Source organism: Vombatus ursinus, unplaced genomic scaffold (assembly GCF_900497805.2).
Source record: "Vombatus ursinus unplaced genomic scaffold, bare-nosed wombat genome assembly UNPS02009205.1, whole genome shotgun sequence".
Lineage (NCBI taxonomy): Eukaryota > Metazoa > Chordata > Mammalia > Diprotodontia > Vombatidae > Vombatus > Vombatus ursinus.
In genome coordinates, this window is record NW_020948983.1 from 55488465 (window position 1) to 55504938 (window position 16474).

Here is a 16474-nt window from a genome sequence, read left to right on the forward strand (position 1 = left end):
TTAGTTAATTGCAATAGTTTTTTTTTAATTAGGATTTTATGTAAAAATTTTGAAAGTGACATTCTTTAGTTATAAAAGTCTATATAGTTCTTTCTTTACTTTATCCTTTCCTAGCTTATGTGTTAGGAATACATTTTTTCCTATTTTCCTTCTCAATTTTTGAGAAAAATTTGTAGTTTAGGTATTAAATTATATCACTTGCAAACGTGTATATTTAAAAAAAACAGTTCCTCATTCCCAACTATTCATCCAAGCTTTGTGTTATCTACATATCTGATAAGCATAACATATGTCTTTCCCAAGTCACTGATAAAAATATTAAACAGCACAAGGAAAAAGCAGAGACTGTACTACAGACCCTTTAAAACTGCCAATACTCTCATTATTGACTACACTTTGGGTCTGATCATTCAACTGGTTCTGAATCAACCTAAAAAATTGTAGCATATCTAGCCTACATCTTTTCATCTTTCCTATTTCTAGGTAAATGATATTTTTCACATTCTCTTGATTTACCAAACTAGTAACCCTAACAAAATGAGAAATAAGGTTCATCTAGCATGACTCCTTGTTGTTTTCAAACTTAAAAAAAATTTTCTTACAGATGTCCTGACATGACATCATTCATTGCTAGGAGGAAAACTCTCCCATATCCTCAAGGATGAATTCTCCCTTGTCACAAAGGAAATCAATTAAACAAGAAAACCTGACAGAGTGACATCTGACAACCACATTCTTCAGTGCTAAGTCCCCCTCCCCTCTGGCCTAATGAGAGACCTTTCATTTTCTGATCTTCCGGACTATCACTGCTTTCTCAATTGCTCAGAGTTTAACTTCCTTTTGGTTATTTTTTTTCACAATGTCTTTCTGATTCTGCTTATTTCACTTTGCAGCTAGTTATGTAAATCTTTCTACCGTTTCTCTGGATTCCTCATAGACCACATTTTCTTTCTCCTGCCTTTCCCCAACTGATGGATACCCTCTCTGCAATATTAAAAAATCGGAAACAAAGACTGCCACTAGTGATATTTTGTCTTTGGTGTTCTTGGGGTATATGCCTGGTATTGAGGTCATTGGGTCAAAGGGTATGGTATAGACAGCATAATCACTTCTGAATAATTTTAAACTGAGAGTCCGAATGAATGGGTCAATTCAAAAGTCCACCAACTATGTATTTATGTGGCTGTCTTCCTATAGCCCTTCTAACATAGACTGGTTTTCTGGTTTTTGTTTTTGCTTTCTTTTTCATCTTTGACAATTTGCAGAGTGAAGTGAAATCGCAAAATTGTCTTAACTTGCATTTTCTCTTACTCCTAGTGGTTTGGACCACATTTTCACACAATCATGTATAATTTGAAGCTATTTTCTGAACTCAGAAGCCCAGAGAGGAAGTGACTTGGCCCAAACATTACACCACTCTTGTGTGATGGAGTTGGGAGTTTACACTCAGGTCCTCTGCCCTGAAATCTTTTCTTTTTTCTCTCTATACTTCCTGGATGACCTCTCTTTCCTGGCCAGTCCCTATGGATTCACATCATCATTCCTTGTAGCACAAGCAGCTGTTTCTCTCTCAAAAGTTCAGAATATTCCCTTCTGCTTCTTGTCTTTTACTTGGTTCTGATTATTAAGTGGTACTTCTCCCCTTTCTCCCCTGTTGGCATATTTTCCCACTTGACCTGGCTTAGAATTCTCTTCCACCTCTACATATCCTTTTCCTTTGTTTTCACCTGGAAGCCCTTCTTCCATATTTTAAAGGAGCACTGGCTTCTCTCTTAAAACCTGTAGTGCAGAGAGGAGCTCTTTGGCATGCTCCTAAAAGAGAGGGCTGGCCTGCACTGAGCTAGAGAGCCAGTACTTGGACGTGTCAAGAACACCTCCTGAACTCTGTGCAGGGGACCACAGAAACCTGCTTTTCTTTAGTTTCTGACAAGGAGCTCCTCAATCTTGTGGTTCTTGTGGGTGGCTGTGACAAAGTGCCTGGTAGACTGAGCTAATGATCTTGGTGAGAGGCATTCTTTGGCAATTCTCACCTCATTTGATTTTTCATGTGTATTTTTGCCTTCTCTGAGGGCAATTTTCTTTTCTTAAGTATAGGAAAAAATAAAGCATGTATATTTTTACAAATTCCTTGCAAAAATAAAGATAAGAAAAAATAATCTGAAGCTTCAAGTTTCCTATGAACTTTGTCTTTCAAAAAACAGGAACACTATATTTACAAACTTTACAATCCATTTTTGTGACATTTCAATACACTGCCTTTCTACTGAAAAGTCTAGGTGTTTATAACTTAACATTTGGTCTACTGATCCACTTTAATGATTTTTTAAACAACAGAAGGAGGTGAACATTTTTCATAAGGCTCTATTTACAGACTGCAGAACAGTTAACTCCTTTCTGGAATTGTCAGCTCCTTTAACAGTCTATTCGTTTAACAACCTAAGACTGCATTGTAAAAGATGACCAAATAAGGTTAAAATTGAACATATAAAGTGGTGGAAATATGTAACACCACATAACCATAATTACCTATTTGCATTACAATTCTCTTGAGCAGAAATAGCAACGCCTGAGGCGGATGAAGAAATGCAGGACTTCCTTGTTTGATTTGAACACGATGATGGAAAATGCATATTCTCAGTAGAGGGGCTGGACTTCAAAAAGTACCTACAATGTGAATGACAGATGTTTAAAAATTTTTAGAGATAAAGTATACAAACATGTGCCTCTTTAAATAACAACAAAAATTGTTATTATTACAGGTAGCATTTATACAGCACCAGGCACTGTACTTAGTACTTTAAAAATATTATTATCTCATTGGAATTTCATGACATACTAGTGAGGTAGGTGCTTTTATTATCCATATTTTACAGTTGAGGAAACTAAGGCAAACAAAGTTTACGTGGTTTGCTCAGATTCATGTGGCTAGTGAATATAAAGAAAAAGAAAGGTTATTTATTACCTGCCAGGTCGTCGTAAATCTCTTATTTCAATATTTAGAAAGGGTAAGAAAAGATTTCCACAAAAAGGGCACGTAGTATTGAGATTTGAATCATCTGCTGTCCAACCAGCCATGATTTCTTCATCATGTACTAGGCAGTCACAAGTTCGACATCTTGAACAGCTTGATATGAGAACCTGCAAGAGAAAACAACACTCACTTGAATTTCAGTGATTTATGTATTTTTGTGGTAAAGCCTTAAATTATTCCTTGAGAGCCGCTATCTGGACAAACCGAATTAAAACAAAACCTAATTCAATTAAATCTATCAGAAGAGTAACATTCAGAATTCATTTGAGGGTGGTAGGAAGAATACTTCCCCCTGGAGTCAGAAGACCTGAATTAAAATCCCAGTTCTGCCATTTATGAGCTTCATGACCTTGGGAAAATTACTGGGACTCTCTGGACCTTGGCTGTTCCACATGGAAATGAGAACTCTAATTGTACTACTTCAAAGGTTTGTTCTGAGGATCAAATGGAAATGTATGGAAAGTGCTTTATAAATCTTATGGTACCACATGAGGTAGGTTATTATTATTATTCATAATGATGTTGCAAAGAGAAAAGAAAATCAGTTCATCATCCCATAAATTTCATAAATGACTCTACTGGGTATATGGAGCTGATCTGACAGTTGTACGATAAAACCTCATTAATTTGAAATACAAGGCAAGGGATCAGAAAAAGATTCTGAGTTAACGACATTCATACTGATATTTTTATTAAAAAGCAATACTGTGTATTGTCTGGAGATCAGCAATTACTCCAATTTAGATACCATTGTATTATTCATTGTAATCTTAATAAGAATTTTATTATTACAAGTATACTGTACCCTTAATATTTAAGACATTATTTTAAACTAATAAATAGAAATGAAGCATGCTATATTTGTTTACTATTATATACTTTATTCTTTCATTTATTATGAATTTAACTTTAAATAGTATTAAAAGTGATTACACCTATATTTAAAACTCCTTAATTTTAAAATAGAATTTGAACATACTTTTAACCAAAGCTACTTATTAGTTATTCCCTCTGTACTGCTTTCCAATCTCTTTGTGCATTTGTTCACTCATTTGTGCATATATTTTTCTTTTCATATGGTCAAAGATGAAGAATCATTCTTTTAATCCTGCTTTCGTAAATTTGTCTTATTGCATGTTTTTCTATGTTTCCTTAAATTATTCATTTACCATTCTTAATTGCATTTTAATATTCCACTATGTTGATATGTACCACAGTTTGTTTAGGCATTCTTCTGTTAGATATCTACAGGTTGTTCCAATTCTTTTTGATTACAAATGATGCAATTATTAATATTTTACATAAATTAAAATAACGCTCCTAAGTATATTCATAATAATGGGATAATTGGGTTTAAGGTACAAATATTCTTCAGAAGGATATTCTCCTACACGGGGACATTTAGGTTGTTTCTGGTTTTTTGCTATTATATAATTTGGGAAGGATTCTGAACCTGTGACTCCTATGTATAGAGAATTCATGATGAGCAAACTTCCTTCAATAAATAGTGCAGATGGGCAATTGCTCTGCCCTTCCTAGGCTGACAGAGTTGACCAGGGCGCTGCAAGATGCCTTGCTCAGGGACACATGGCTCCTTAATACACAAGTGGAACTTGAATCCATGGCCTCTCTGACTGAAAGGCTGATTCGCTGTCCACTATACTATGTTTTTTGTTATTATAAATGATACAGTTGTTAAAATTTTTGCATAATTTTTAATGCTCTTGTGGTACATTCCAAATAGTGGGAGTATGTGCTCAAAGGGTATGACTGAAAACAAACAACAATCTGGAAAACCAGATTGCTTTCCAGAAAGACTGCATGAATTTGTAGTCTCAGCAGCAATATATGTAGACACTCTTTCCCTAAGGGCCTGCTACAATGCCTTTTGTTGTTTCTGTTTATTTATTTATTTTTGGCATTTTGACAGATGTGAGGTGGTACCCTATCATTATTCCAATTTTCATTGCTTTGAATGAAAATTTTTCAGGTGATTATATTCAATTTTCTTATCTTCTTTTGTGAAGTGTCTGTTCATATTCTTTGAACTTTAATCCAGTAGGAACTATGGGGGATCCTTAAGTATTGTTATCAGTTCCTTGTAAATTTTTGATGTCACATTTTTTCTTCTTCAGATATATAGGCCATAAATATTTTCCTCTAATATGTTATTTTTCTTTTTATCTTGGTTTTGTCATTAATAATAAAAATAGTTAACATTTACATAATGCTTTAAGGTTTGCAAAGCACTTTTATCTTCATAACAATCCTGGGAGGTGGTTGCTATTATTATCCCCATTTTACAGAAAATGAGGAAACCAAAGTAGATAGGGAGACTTGCCCAGGGTCACACAAGTAGTGTCTGAAGCCAGATTTGAATGCAGGTCTTCCTGACTCTAGATCCAGCACTCTATGCACTGTGCCACCTAACTGCCTCATGCTGTTTTTTGTTATGTAGAATTTTGTACAATTTATTCCATATTTTTTTTCAACAATTTCTTTAATAGATAAAAATTCATCCCCTCTCTAAAAACAAAATAACTAGATTTTTTTTCCTTATAACCTTTTAATGCTTTTAAAAAAATACTTGGTTCTTTGATAAAACTGGTATTGTGTAAACTATGGATATGAATTAATTTTTTACTCTATTGCCATCTAGTCTTAATCTTTTTTTTTGGTGAGGCAATTGGGGTTAAGTGACTTGCCTGGAGTCACACAGCAAGTGAGTGTTATGTGTCTGAGGCCAGATTTGAACTCAGGTTGTCCTGACTCCAGGGCTGGTGCTCTATCCACTGCGCCACCTAGCTGCCCCCCATCTAGTCTTTATAGGCAATGTGGTACGATAGAATGAGTGCTGCCTTAGAGGTGAGAGGGGGGACCTGGCTTCAATTCCTGACTCTGACATTTACTGTCTGTGTGACAACAGATAAGTCATTTAATTTCTCTGAGTCTTAGTTTCTTCATCTGTAAAACAGGCATTTACCTCACAGAGTTTCTACGAGGCTACTGCAGGAAACCAATGAGGTATTTGCAAAGTATTCTGCAAACCTTAAATTATATATAAGTTCCAGTTATAATTATCAGTATCCTGTATTAAATAATAAATATTTTGCCCAGTTTTTATTTCACATAGTTTTAACAAAAACAATTTTATATGTCTATATCTATTTGAATCTATTTCTGAGTTCTTTAGGCTATTGCACTGATCTTTATTTCTAGTTTTAAGTCAGTACCACATAATTCTAATTCTAACAGCTTAGTAACACTTTAATATGAGAGGACAAGTCTCCCAACTTTTAACATTTTCCTTTCAAAACCTCCCCTAATATTCTTGCCCTTTAGATTTTCCATTTACATTCTGTAAAGATTTTTATTTGGATCTATAAAGAAATCCATTGGTATTTTGATTTTGCAAATTTGAATTCGAATCTACAAATTAATTTTGGGAGCAGTGACATTTATATTAGGTTTATAATACCTCATCCTGAAACACTGCATATGCTTCTTACCACTCGTTTCTTCCTGTAGTTTCTCCTTTCCTCTCTCATCTCAGTTTTACAGGTATAAAGGTAGCATTTTGAAAGAATTCTTACCTCCATAGCATAGTTCTGGAAGATATTTGTACTACTTGTGCTGCAAGAAGATGCTAACTCTGATTTTCCAGGTAACACAAACTTTGATAGGGGACCTGTTCATTGTTAAAAAAAACAAAAAACAAACAGCAAACAAAATCTTTCAAATACGATAATAATGTATAGTAGATAATTTTAAAATAACTAAATGCAAATGTATTTTCACAAACAAAATGACAATTTTAGATTTCAGAAATAGTAATTCAAGAAAGTATTCTACATGTGGGGGGAAAAACTTCATGGAAAAACAAAAAAAAACTACTAAGGCAAAAAACAATTTTCTAAGGCATAAAACAAAGGACACTTAAAATGCATTTTTGATATGTATGTTTTAGTTACCAGGGAAAACAAACTGCAGTTCCATTGGTCCATGTAAATATTAGGTTCACTTATTCAACAAACATTTCTTGAGAATCTACCGTATAAATCTCAGAGGTGTTATAGTTATATGCTATATGCTGTGTAGGTTTAGGAGATGTTATAGTTGTATGTAATATAATGTAAGCTCCTTAAGGGCAGGAATGATTTTTTGCTTTGTCTTTTTATTTATAGTACCTAGCACTGTGTCCTGTATATAGTAAGCATTTAATAAATGCCTGCTGAATTGGATTAGATTAATAGTCTGAGAGGATCAAAACTATTGAAGGCTCTCTCTCTTGGTTTTCTTACTATCTGACCACTATTTCTTAGTTTCTTTCAACTGAATCATCGTCCACATCATGTTCACCAATTGCTGGTGTGCTGAAAGGCCCTGTCCTGAGTTCTATTCCCTTTTCTCTAAGTTCTCTCCCTTGGTGCACCCATGCTTCAGCATCCACGGGTTTAACTGTCATCACAATGCAAATGACTCATACACTAACAGATCAAATCCAAGTCTCATTCTGAGGTCCAGTTCGACACCAATAATTGTTCATTGGGCATTAACCAGGAAGCATCTCAACCTCATCACATGTTCAAAATAGAACCCATGATTTTTTCCCTAAACCCACCCTTCTTCCAAACTTTTTCGTGTTGAGGGTACCACCATACTTTTCTATCACTCAGTTTGCAACCTTGCTGTCATACTCAACTGTTTAGTCCCACTCATCCCTCAAAGATAATCAGCTGTCAAATTCTAGTCATTTTTATCTCCGTATTTCTCATATGTGTGTCTTTTGTCTCTACTCACATAGCCAGTGCTCTTGTTCAGGCTCACATTGCCTCCTGAGTTCTGGCAATATTTATTTGGCCTTCTAGTCTCCAGTCTTCTTCGTACTCCAATCCATCCTCCACGTTACTTTCGATGTGATTTTCCTAAAGCATAGGCCTGACCATGTCATTTTCTTACTCAATAAACTCCAGGGACTCTATTGCTTTGAGAATCAAATATAAACTTCTTCACTTGACATTTAAGCTCTTCACAGCATGGCCCTTTTCTAACTGTCTTGTCATTGCTCATTGCTGCTTTCTCTGGACTCCAGAGTGCAGATATACTGGCCTCCTTGTGGTTCTTCATATCCCACGCTCCATTTCCTATGTCTCTGCTTTTGCACCATCTGTCTCTTATGATTAGAATGCTCTCCTTCCTTACTTTTGCTTCTCAGAATCTCTGGTTTCCTTCAAGTCTCAGCTCAACAGTCACCTTGAACAAGAGACCTTTACTGGTCCCCCAACCTACTAGTGTTGCCCTATCCAAGGTCACCTTGTGTCTGCTTTGTAAGTGTCTTGTATATAACTATAGATGTACATGTTGTCTCCTGTAATAGAATGCAAGGAATGTTTTCACTTTTGTCTTTGTATTCTCAATGCTTATCATAGTCATAAGCACACTGAGGTTTAATAAATACTGACTGATAGATAAATGAAAAAAATGAGTTCAGCTTAGATTTTTGAAGTACTAAACACATATTAAAATAAAAAAAAATCTTTAATGGAAATTATCTGTTTTGTAACTATATCATGACTTGAGTCAAAAGGAGTATAACCTTCCAGTTCACATACTGTAGGTTATAGGTTTAGGCATGTGTTTAAAGGTCAAGGTAAGGAAGGAACATGAACCCTAACAGAGAAGACTTCAGAAAGTTTATGTGGAGGTGGAAGCATTTGGCCAGAATGTGAAAGACTTTGCTTTTTAGTTCTGTCAAAGTTATCCTGCAGCACATGGACAAAAGATATTCTTTTTTATTTCAGTCTTCCAATCTCCAAATTAGAGGTGCTCGTCTGCTCACTCCCTAATTAAAAACTAATTTCTACTTTTGTTTCTACTACTTTGTGTTTTTGAGCAAGTAACAAGGTCCTTCTTTGGGCCTCAGTTTTCTTAGCTGTAAAATGAAGGGGCATATTAAATGATCTCCAAGGATCTCTCTAGAAGTAAACATTGAGAAGGTAAGCCAGGTAAAAATACAATATTCAGGGAAGCATTTTATCATTAGAGTGAGGAATTACCAAGTAAAAAATATCACTAAATTAGCAAAAGGGGCTACAAATTACATGAATATGCTTATTATCACAGTAATAGAACTGTTAAGACACACCCTCGCAAGAGGCAGTACTTTCCAGACTTGATCTACTAAGTCCCATTCCCTTTGCCTCTGAAGAGCCATTATTGTCTTGAGGGGAAGGCATTCCTTCAAATTCATTGCAAACATCTTCATCTGTTAAAGAGGTAGATTCAGAATCTAGGGCTCCGACTGAAGAAAGGCTGGTTCGGTCTGAATTCTGATCCTAATAAAACAATTAAACTGCTTATTTCTTTTGCCTATAGAAAGTTCACTATTTTAAAGTCAAAACGACCAATTTAATGATGCTCCTTTACCAACATGATTAGCACTATGGGTACATTCAACAGGAGAAAAGATAATTTTTTTTTAAAAAACAAGAAATGTATCTTTGAAAGTCAGTTTGGGGAAAACATAATTAGACAATCTCAACACTTGTCCACTGAGACATGTTCATCACAAAACGAATTTGGAGCCAACTATCCCAACAACAAACCTGAACTTACAAAAAATGATTTTTCTAACACCTTATAATTTTATTTCAGAGTAACACTAGTCAAGAGGAAAATAATTATTTCAAACTAACACATTTAAAGATATTTTCCTGGTGATTTTGAGGAAACAAATGTGCACTTATTTAAAATGTTTCTGTTTCATTTCATTATCTGTTAATATGCTATGAAAAAAAGTCAAATGGGCAAAAAGGCAGTTGACTCAGAATAAAATAGAAGACTATAAAGGAGTTCCTAATCTATGATAGTAGTCAGGTAGGGAATCTTTAGTATTTGATTAAAATTAGTGTTTTCATTAGCTCTGAACTCTAAACGGCAGTGAGCCAGGGAAAGAATAATTAGTTAAAGGAAAAGTCTTTTCATGACTAAGAGGCAGTTGTGGTAGACAGAGAGCTGACTTGAGAGACTGGGTCAAGTCCTACTTTTGACATCTAATGGCTGTGTGACCCTGGATAAGTCCCTTAACTGCTCGAGGCAGCTCTGGAGAGAAGGTGCTGAGCTGCATAAGCAGAGGAAGTTTCTTACCTGGGAGTTCCCTGTGTCAAGAAAATCAAAGTGCAGTACTTAGCCTTCTCTAGATTAGAAAGGCACTACTGTGGATTTTTTCCCCCCCAACCTATGCAGTTTCATAACTTTTTTTTCTTTCCTGTTTTTACCACAGGAATATTAGATTGGAAAGTCAAATGAGATCTTTGCCCAGAAAAGTCTGATAGGACAAGTGCTAGGCATTAGTTAGCACAGTGAGAAAGTGAAATAAGGAGGGAAAAGGTAACAAGGCGGCCTTTGGAATTCAAGCTACTCTTAAGTTCTGAAGAATTGCAGCCTGAGTGAGAGTTGGGTGTGTATATAATGTAGAAATCACTTTCATTTAAGAAAAGATTCAGCGTGGGTTGAAGACTTTTTTCTACTTAGAACTAGGGGTAATAAAACCAAAGTCAAGTTAAGCATTGACTAATACTAGTTAAAATTTTTTGAAGAGGCACATCTGATCATACAGTGGTACGAATTTCTTCAAATCTTACTCTAAATTGCATATTACTGGGGCAGCTAGGTGGCACAGTGGATAGAACACCGGCCCCGGATTCAGGAGGACCTGAGTTCAAATTCGGCCTCAGACACATAACACTTACTAGCTATGTGACCCTGGGCAAGTCACTTAACCCCACTGCCTAGCCAAAAAAGAAAAACAAAAAACAAAAAACAAAAAAAATTGCATATTGCTGTTTATAACTAGTGACTTGTTTATAATGGATGAATTGTTATTATTTCAAACATTTTTGTAATATAAAAAAGTACAACTGACTGGGAATGCACGGTCCTTTCTTTGTTCATATTGCCTACAGGAAGCTGAACTGAGTTAGAAAGTCCTAAGAAGGCACTGCCATCGACCTGGTGAAAATTCCCAAAGTGCACGCAGATAAGATCAATGGTTTCTAAAGGATTAGTTTTATAAAATCAAGAAAAGGCTGCAATGCCTACCATTTGCTGATAACATTAAAGGCTATTTGCCTTTATTTTCACTTCTACTCAAAAACACATTGTGAAAGTATGTGAGTCTACCAAAGAAATGAAGGCACCCTCCCCCCCTTCGTTAGAATAAAAAGAAAAAAAAGTAAAAAAAAAGACAATGGCAATATCTATAATGCAACAAGAGCAACAATTTCTGCAATGCTCAAACTGCTGATACTGCATTATATTTTTTCATGTGAAAATTTTTTGCCAGGACTAATGTGCCCGTTATCTTCTCTTTGTTATATTATACATCAACAGGTTTAACCAGAAAAACAGTATGAAGACTGAAGATCAATAATAATTTTCTCATGATGGACCCTAATAAACAAGTATATGTTATCTTTCACAGTGGGATTACAGAAAGAAATCTAATCAATAGAATTTTTCCCCCTTAGTGACCTTAGTCTTGTTTGTTCTTTATCTCTGACATAAATAAATCTAAGATTTTTTAAAAAAGTTTTCTTTAGACAGGGCCATTATTTAAAGGATAACTATCAATATCAATTTTTCCAGGAGTCATGTACTTTAAAATTTTCCATCAAGGGGGTGGAAAGGAAATAACCCTGGACACCAGGAAACCTTACCTTGGAGGGTGTAGTATACATAGTGAATCTCGTATACCATTTGCTTGCCCTCTCTGCAACACCTTTTCCAGCAGAGAACATACTACTCTTTAGAACACCCAATTTAGGCGTTATTAATGTATCTAAATTAAATGAAGGTGATGAAACAAGAGTTAATGTACCAGTCACATCCTGAGACTGTTCCCTAAGTGGACAGGTTGGTGAGAAAGTAGGAGAAGACCAGAGTCTATCCCTGGGTCTGTTTTCATTTTTTATGTAGTAACTTTTAGATTTGGTAAGACGCATTGGCCTGGGAGAAATGGGAGGAAGGCTAGACCTTCTGCATGGCTTGGCTACTGTTGGACTTTTCTTATTTGCTGATTGGTCCTCATAAGCCCGTTGTAAATCAATGCTTGGTGTACGGCTGGTCAAAGGACTGCTCATATTATTCATGTACATCACAATTTCCTCAGCTAAATCTCTTCTGGCTGATGGTGTGGAAATGTTTTTGTTTTCATCATTACCCTCATCTTCTTCCACCTCTTTCTGCTGCTGCTCAGTTTCAGCAGCTAAAAGCGAGAGTGGATCAAACCCAGCTGCAACATCAGTTTTCTCAACAGGTTTTATTGAGAAGCTGCTATTCATTCGTTCCACTCTTTTAGGGTTTTGTGCAGGGACAGTGCCTCCTTTTGATGTATCTACTTCACTGTCTAAATCTTCTAAGTCAAAAATCACAGGAGAGTCAGTTTTATCTGCCAAACAGTTGGTACCATCAAAAGGTGTGTCATCATCACTAGATTCTTTTTCCAGACTGTCTCTTTTTGACCTTAAAGATGGATTTCCAATATCAAGGGTATTTGGCCTTGGGTTTTTCTGCATAACATTTGAAAGAATTTTTGCATCAGCTCCTAATTTTTCAACCATTTCTCCAGGACTTTCTTCCTGGCTAATCCTATTGATCATAAGTCCCATCAATACACCTCCACTAAGATTATGATTTCTGTTTTCCCAAGTCATCTGTTGCTGCAAAGCAGGCTCTGCATCACTTCGGTGTCTTTTTCTGAAACCTCTTTCAATATTTTCTGTTTCATTTGTCTCTTCAAAAGAAGATATTAATAGCAGCTCAGATGCATCTTCTGAAAAACAGGAAAGGTAATTTAGTCATGAAGAAATTAATATGAAAAAATGAATTGCATTCAATACCATATGTGCAGATTAAGTTAAGCCAACAAGCATTCTTAAGAGCTTACTATGTGCCAGGCACTACGCAAAGCAATGGAAGATTAAGCTTTAGTACTTATTTTTGCTACTTAAGGAGCAAATTTCATAATAATTTTTAACCAATTTTGCCTGATTAGATAGCAAAAATTATATTTCATTACTATGGAAAACAGAAAATACTTCACTAAGGAAATAATTAAGAATGAAATAGCACAGCTTTAGAAGTTAGCATTAAAACAGGCAGCAATAACCATACTTCTTAAAACAAAGGAACTCTCTGAAAAGCACTAAACCCGAAAGCAAATTCAGTTCAATAAACATTAGGTTCCCACTATGTTTGAGGTATTCTGCTTGGAGCTAGGATTGAAAACACAAAACTGAAACAATACCTGGCCTCGTGGAGTTTATATTTCACTGCTGAGAAATAATATGCATTCAAGTAAATGTAAATTATATAAAAAGTAATACAAAATAATTTCGAGATAGAGAGTGCTAATAGCAGGGTGGGAGATAATCAGTGAAACTCTTGCGTAAGAGGTAACATGTGAGCTGTTTTTTGAGGGAAGCTAGTGATTCTACCAATCAAGTGTGAAAGAAGTGCATTCCAAACAGGAGAGACTCCTTGTGCCAAGACACGGAGAAGGCAGAAAGAATACTATGTATGCATCATTTAGCAGGTCGGTGTCACAGACAAGGAGTACATGAAGAAGAATAATACAAAATAAGAATAAAACAAGAAGTCAGACATATAAAGAAGGGCTTTAAATAGTAGACTAAAATTTTAACATTTTATCCTTGGGGCAATAGGGACCCACTTAAGATTTCTGAGTAGGGGCAACAAGGTCACATCAGTTGCCAATTCTACTTTCTTCTCTTTATCCACATGACTACTACCTTGGTTCAGGTCCCCATTACCTCTCACCTAGATTATTGCAAATCTCATAATGGGCTTTCTGTCTCAAGTTTCTCACCATTCCAATATATCCTCCACTCTGCTGCCAAAGAAATTTTTTAAAGCACGTATATGACCATGTGACTCCTCTACTCAATCGACTCCAGTGACTTCCTATTGCCTCTTGGGTAAAATATAACCTGTTTGGCTTTTAAATCCCTATACACAACCTGGTACAACCTATCTTTCCAACCTCATTGGACATTGCTCCTCCCATGCTCTGCAATACAAACTGAACTTCTCTCTGTTTCTAATTTACAGCAATCTATTTCTCATCTCCATGCCTTTGTACTTGCCATTCCCTCATGCCTGAAATTCAATCCTTCCTTACCTTCATCTCAGAGTCCCTCTTTTCTTTTAAGATGCAGCTTAGGTACTATCTTCTACATGAAGCCTTTCCAGATCCTTCCTATTACTAGTGCCCTCCGTCCCAAACTACTCTGCATTTAACTAATTTGTGTGTATATTTTTTGTATTTGTGTATACACATATATGTATATATCTGTATATGTGCATGTATGTATTTATTAACTTTATATTTATGTAGCATGTGTTTTTAGATGAACTTGTTTTTCCCATTAGAACTTAAGTTCATTATAAGTAGAGGTTGTTTCATTCTTTGTATCTGTATCTTTACTGCCTTGCACATAGTGGGGACTTATAAATTTTACTTGTTGATTGATCTGAATTTTGGGGTTATCAGATTGATAGCTGAGTGACAGATGAATTGCAGAGAAGGGAGACTGTAAGCAGAAAGACCAATTAGATGGCCATTGCAACATTCCAAGAAAAAAGTAATAAAAACTTTGAATTAAGGTAGATGCTGTATAAAAGGAGAGAAATGTGAAGGTGAAATGGATAATATCTGGCAAATGGCAGGCTATCTGGGGTGAGGAAAAGAGAAAAATCAAGGAACAGTTTAAGGTGCAACCACGGGCAACTGTCAGGATGGTGGTGACCCTGACAGAAAGAGGAAAGTTTGGAGGAGGGAGGGTTTGAGGAAAATTACAGTTGATTTTAGACATAATGACTTTCAGGTGCCTACAAAACACCTAAGTGGAGATGTCCAGCAAGCAGTTGGCAGTGTGAGATCGGAGTTCAGAGAATATACTATGGCTGGATAGATTTAGAAGGTCTGCATAGACATTTCTCTTATTGAATCCATAGGAACTAATTAGATCATCAAGGCAAAGAGGGTAGAGATAGAAGAGATGAGGGCCTAGGTGACTATAAATACTATTGACAAAATACAATATATATTTCTGTTTAAAAAATCACTAGAAAACATAGGAATAAATGAACACTTCTTCAACATAGTAAGTAGTATCTATCTAATACCAAGAGTCAGCATTATATAATAATGAGGATAAACAAGGGTCCTTTCCAGTAATATCAGGAGTCAAGTTAGTATGGCCACTGTCACCACTATTATTTGATCAAGTGCTAGAAATGTGAGCTATAGCAATAAGATAGGAAAAAGAAATTGAGGGAATAAGAACAGTAAAAAAGAAATAATATTGTTGCTTTTTGCAAATAAAAAGAACACTTGAGAGCCTACCTACCAAGATACTTATAGAACTACATGAGTACAAGTATAACACAATTTTTAAAATAATAAAGGCAAACATAAATAGTTGAAATATTAACTGCTCATAGTTAATTAAACAAATTAAAATTGTTTCATGAACATGGAAAGGAAATTAAACAAATTAAACAATTAAACAAAAATGTCCATACTAAATTTGGCATTAGTATGGTGAGCCCCTGGGAACAGAGATAAGGGGCCCAGGAGGGGTGAATTGGCCCAGATTAGAAAATAGAGCACGTCACAGTTCCTGTGTTGATCAGAGTGGGACCAGGTCAGCAAAAAGCCCTTGAACTTCCAGTATGGGTGAGAAAAAAAAGTTTGGGATGGCCAAGGTACCTGCCAGAGAGAAATTGGACTATGGGGAGAAAAGAAGGACTAAACCTTAGAGACAGATCATTCAGTGAACACCAAGGACAACTTTAATTATGAAACATCTTGAAATTAACTTCTCCTTCATTTATTTTTATCTCATCTGCCTTTTCATTGTTCCTATCTTCCTTGTTGGGGGCATTATCATTCTTTCACTGACTCAACTTCACAAGATGAGAGTTATTCTTAACTCTTCATTCTCCCTCACTCTTCCCCTCTTCATTCTCTTAATCAGTTGTCAAGACTTCTGAATTCTATTTCCAACAACATCTCTTGCATGAATCTCTTTCTCTCTACTTATTTAGCCAACTCCTCCTGGTTCAGGATTTCACCTATGTCCTTGAATACTGAAATAGCCTTCAAATTTGGTGTCTTTGCCTTAAGTCTCTCTTCTTTCCAATCTACTTTCCATATAGCTGCCACATTGATATCCTTTTTTTTTTTTTTTTAGGCAATTGGGGTTAAGTGACTTGCCCAGGATCATACAGCTAATAAGTGTCAAGTGTTTGGTCTGAGGCCAGACTTGAACTCAGGTCTTTCTGACTTCAGGGCCGGTGCTCCATCCATTGCGCCACCTAGCTGCCCCCACATTGATATTCTTAAAGCACAGGTCTGAA

The 16474-nt window shown here is 35.7% G+C and overlaps 1 protein-coding gene across 6 annotated transcripts in view; it reads right to left on the bottom strand.

The window, feature by feature from the left end:
* The window catches only part of DENND4A (DENN domain containing 4A), a 145826-nt gene that overhangs the window by 10780 nt on the left and 118572 nt on the right, over positions 1-16474 (bottom strand). For all 6 annotated transcript variants that reach the window (XM_027851561.1, XM_027851562.1, XM_027851563.1 and 3 more), the window contains 5 exons: positions 11749-12863; positions 9177-9366; positions 6625-6719; positions 2963-3138; positions 2527-2664 (listed from right to left, as the gene is read on the bottom strand). In XM_027851561.1, coding sequence (XP_027707362.1) covers positions 2527-2664; positions 2963-3138; positions 6625-6719; positions 9177-9366; positions 11749-12863 — 1714 coding nt within the window. The remainder of the gene's footprint in view (positions 1-2526; positions 2665-2962; positions 3139-6624; positions 6720-9176; positions 9367-11748; positions 12864-16474) is intronic.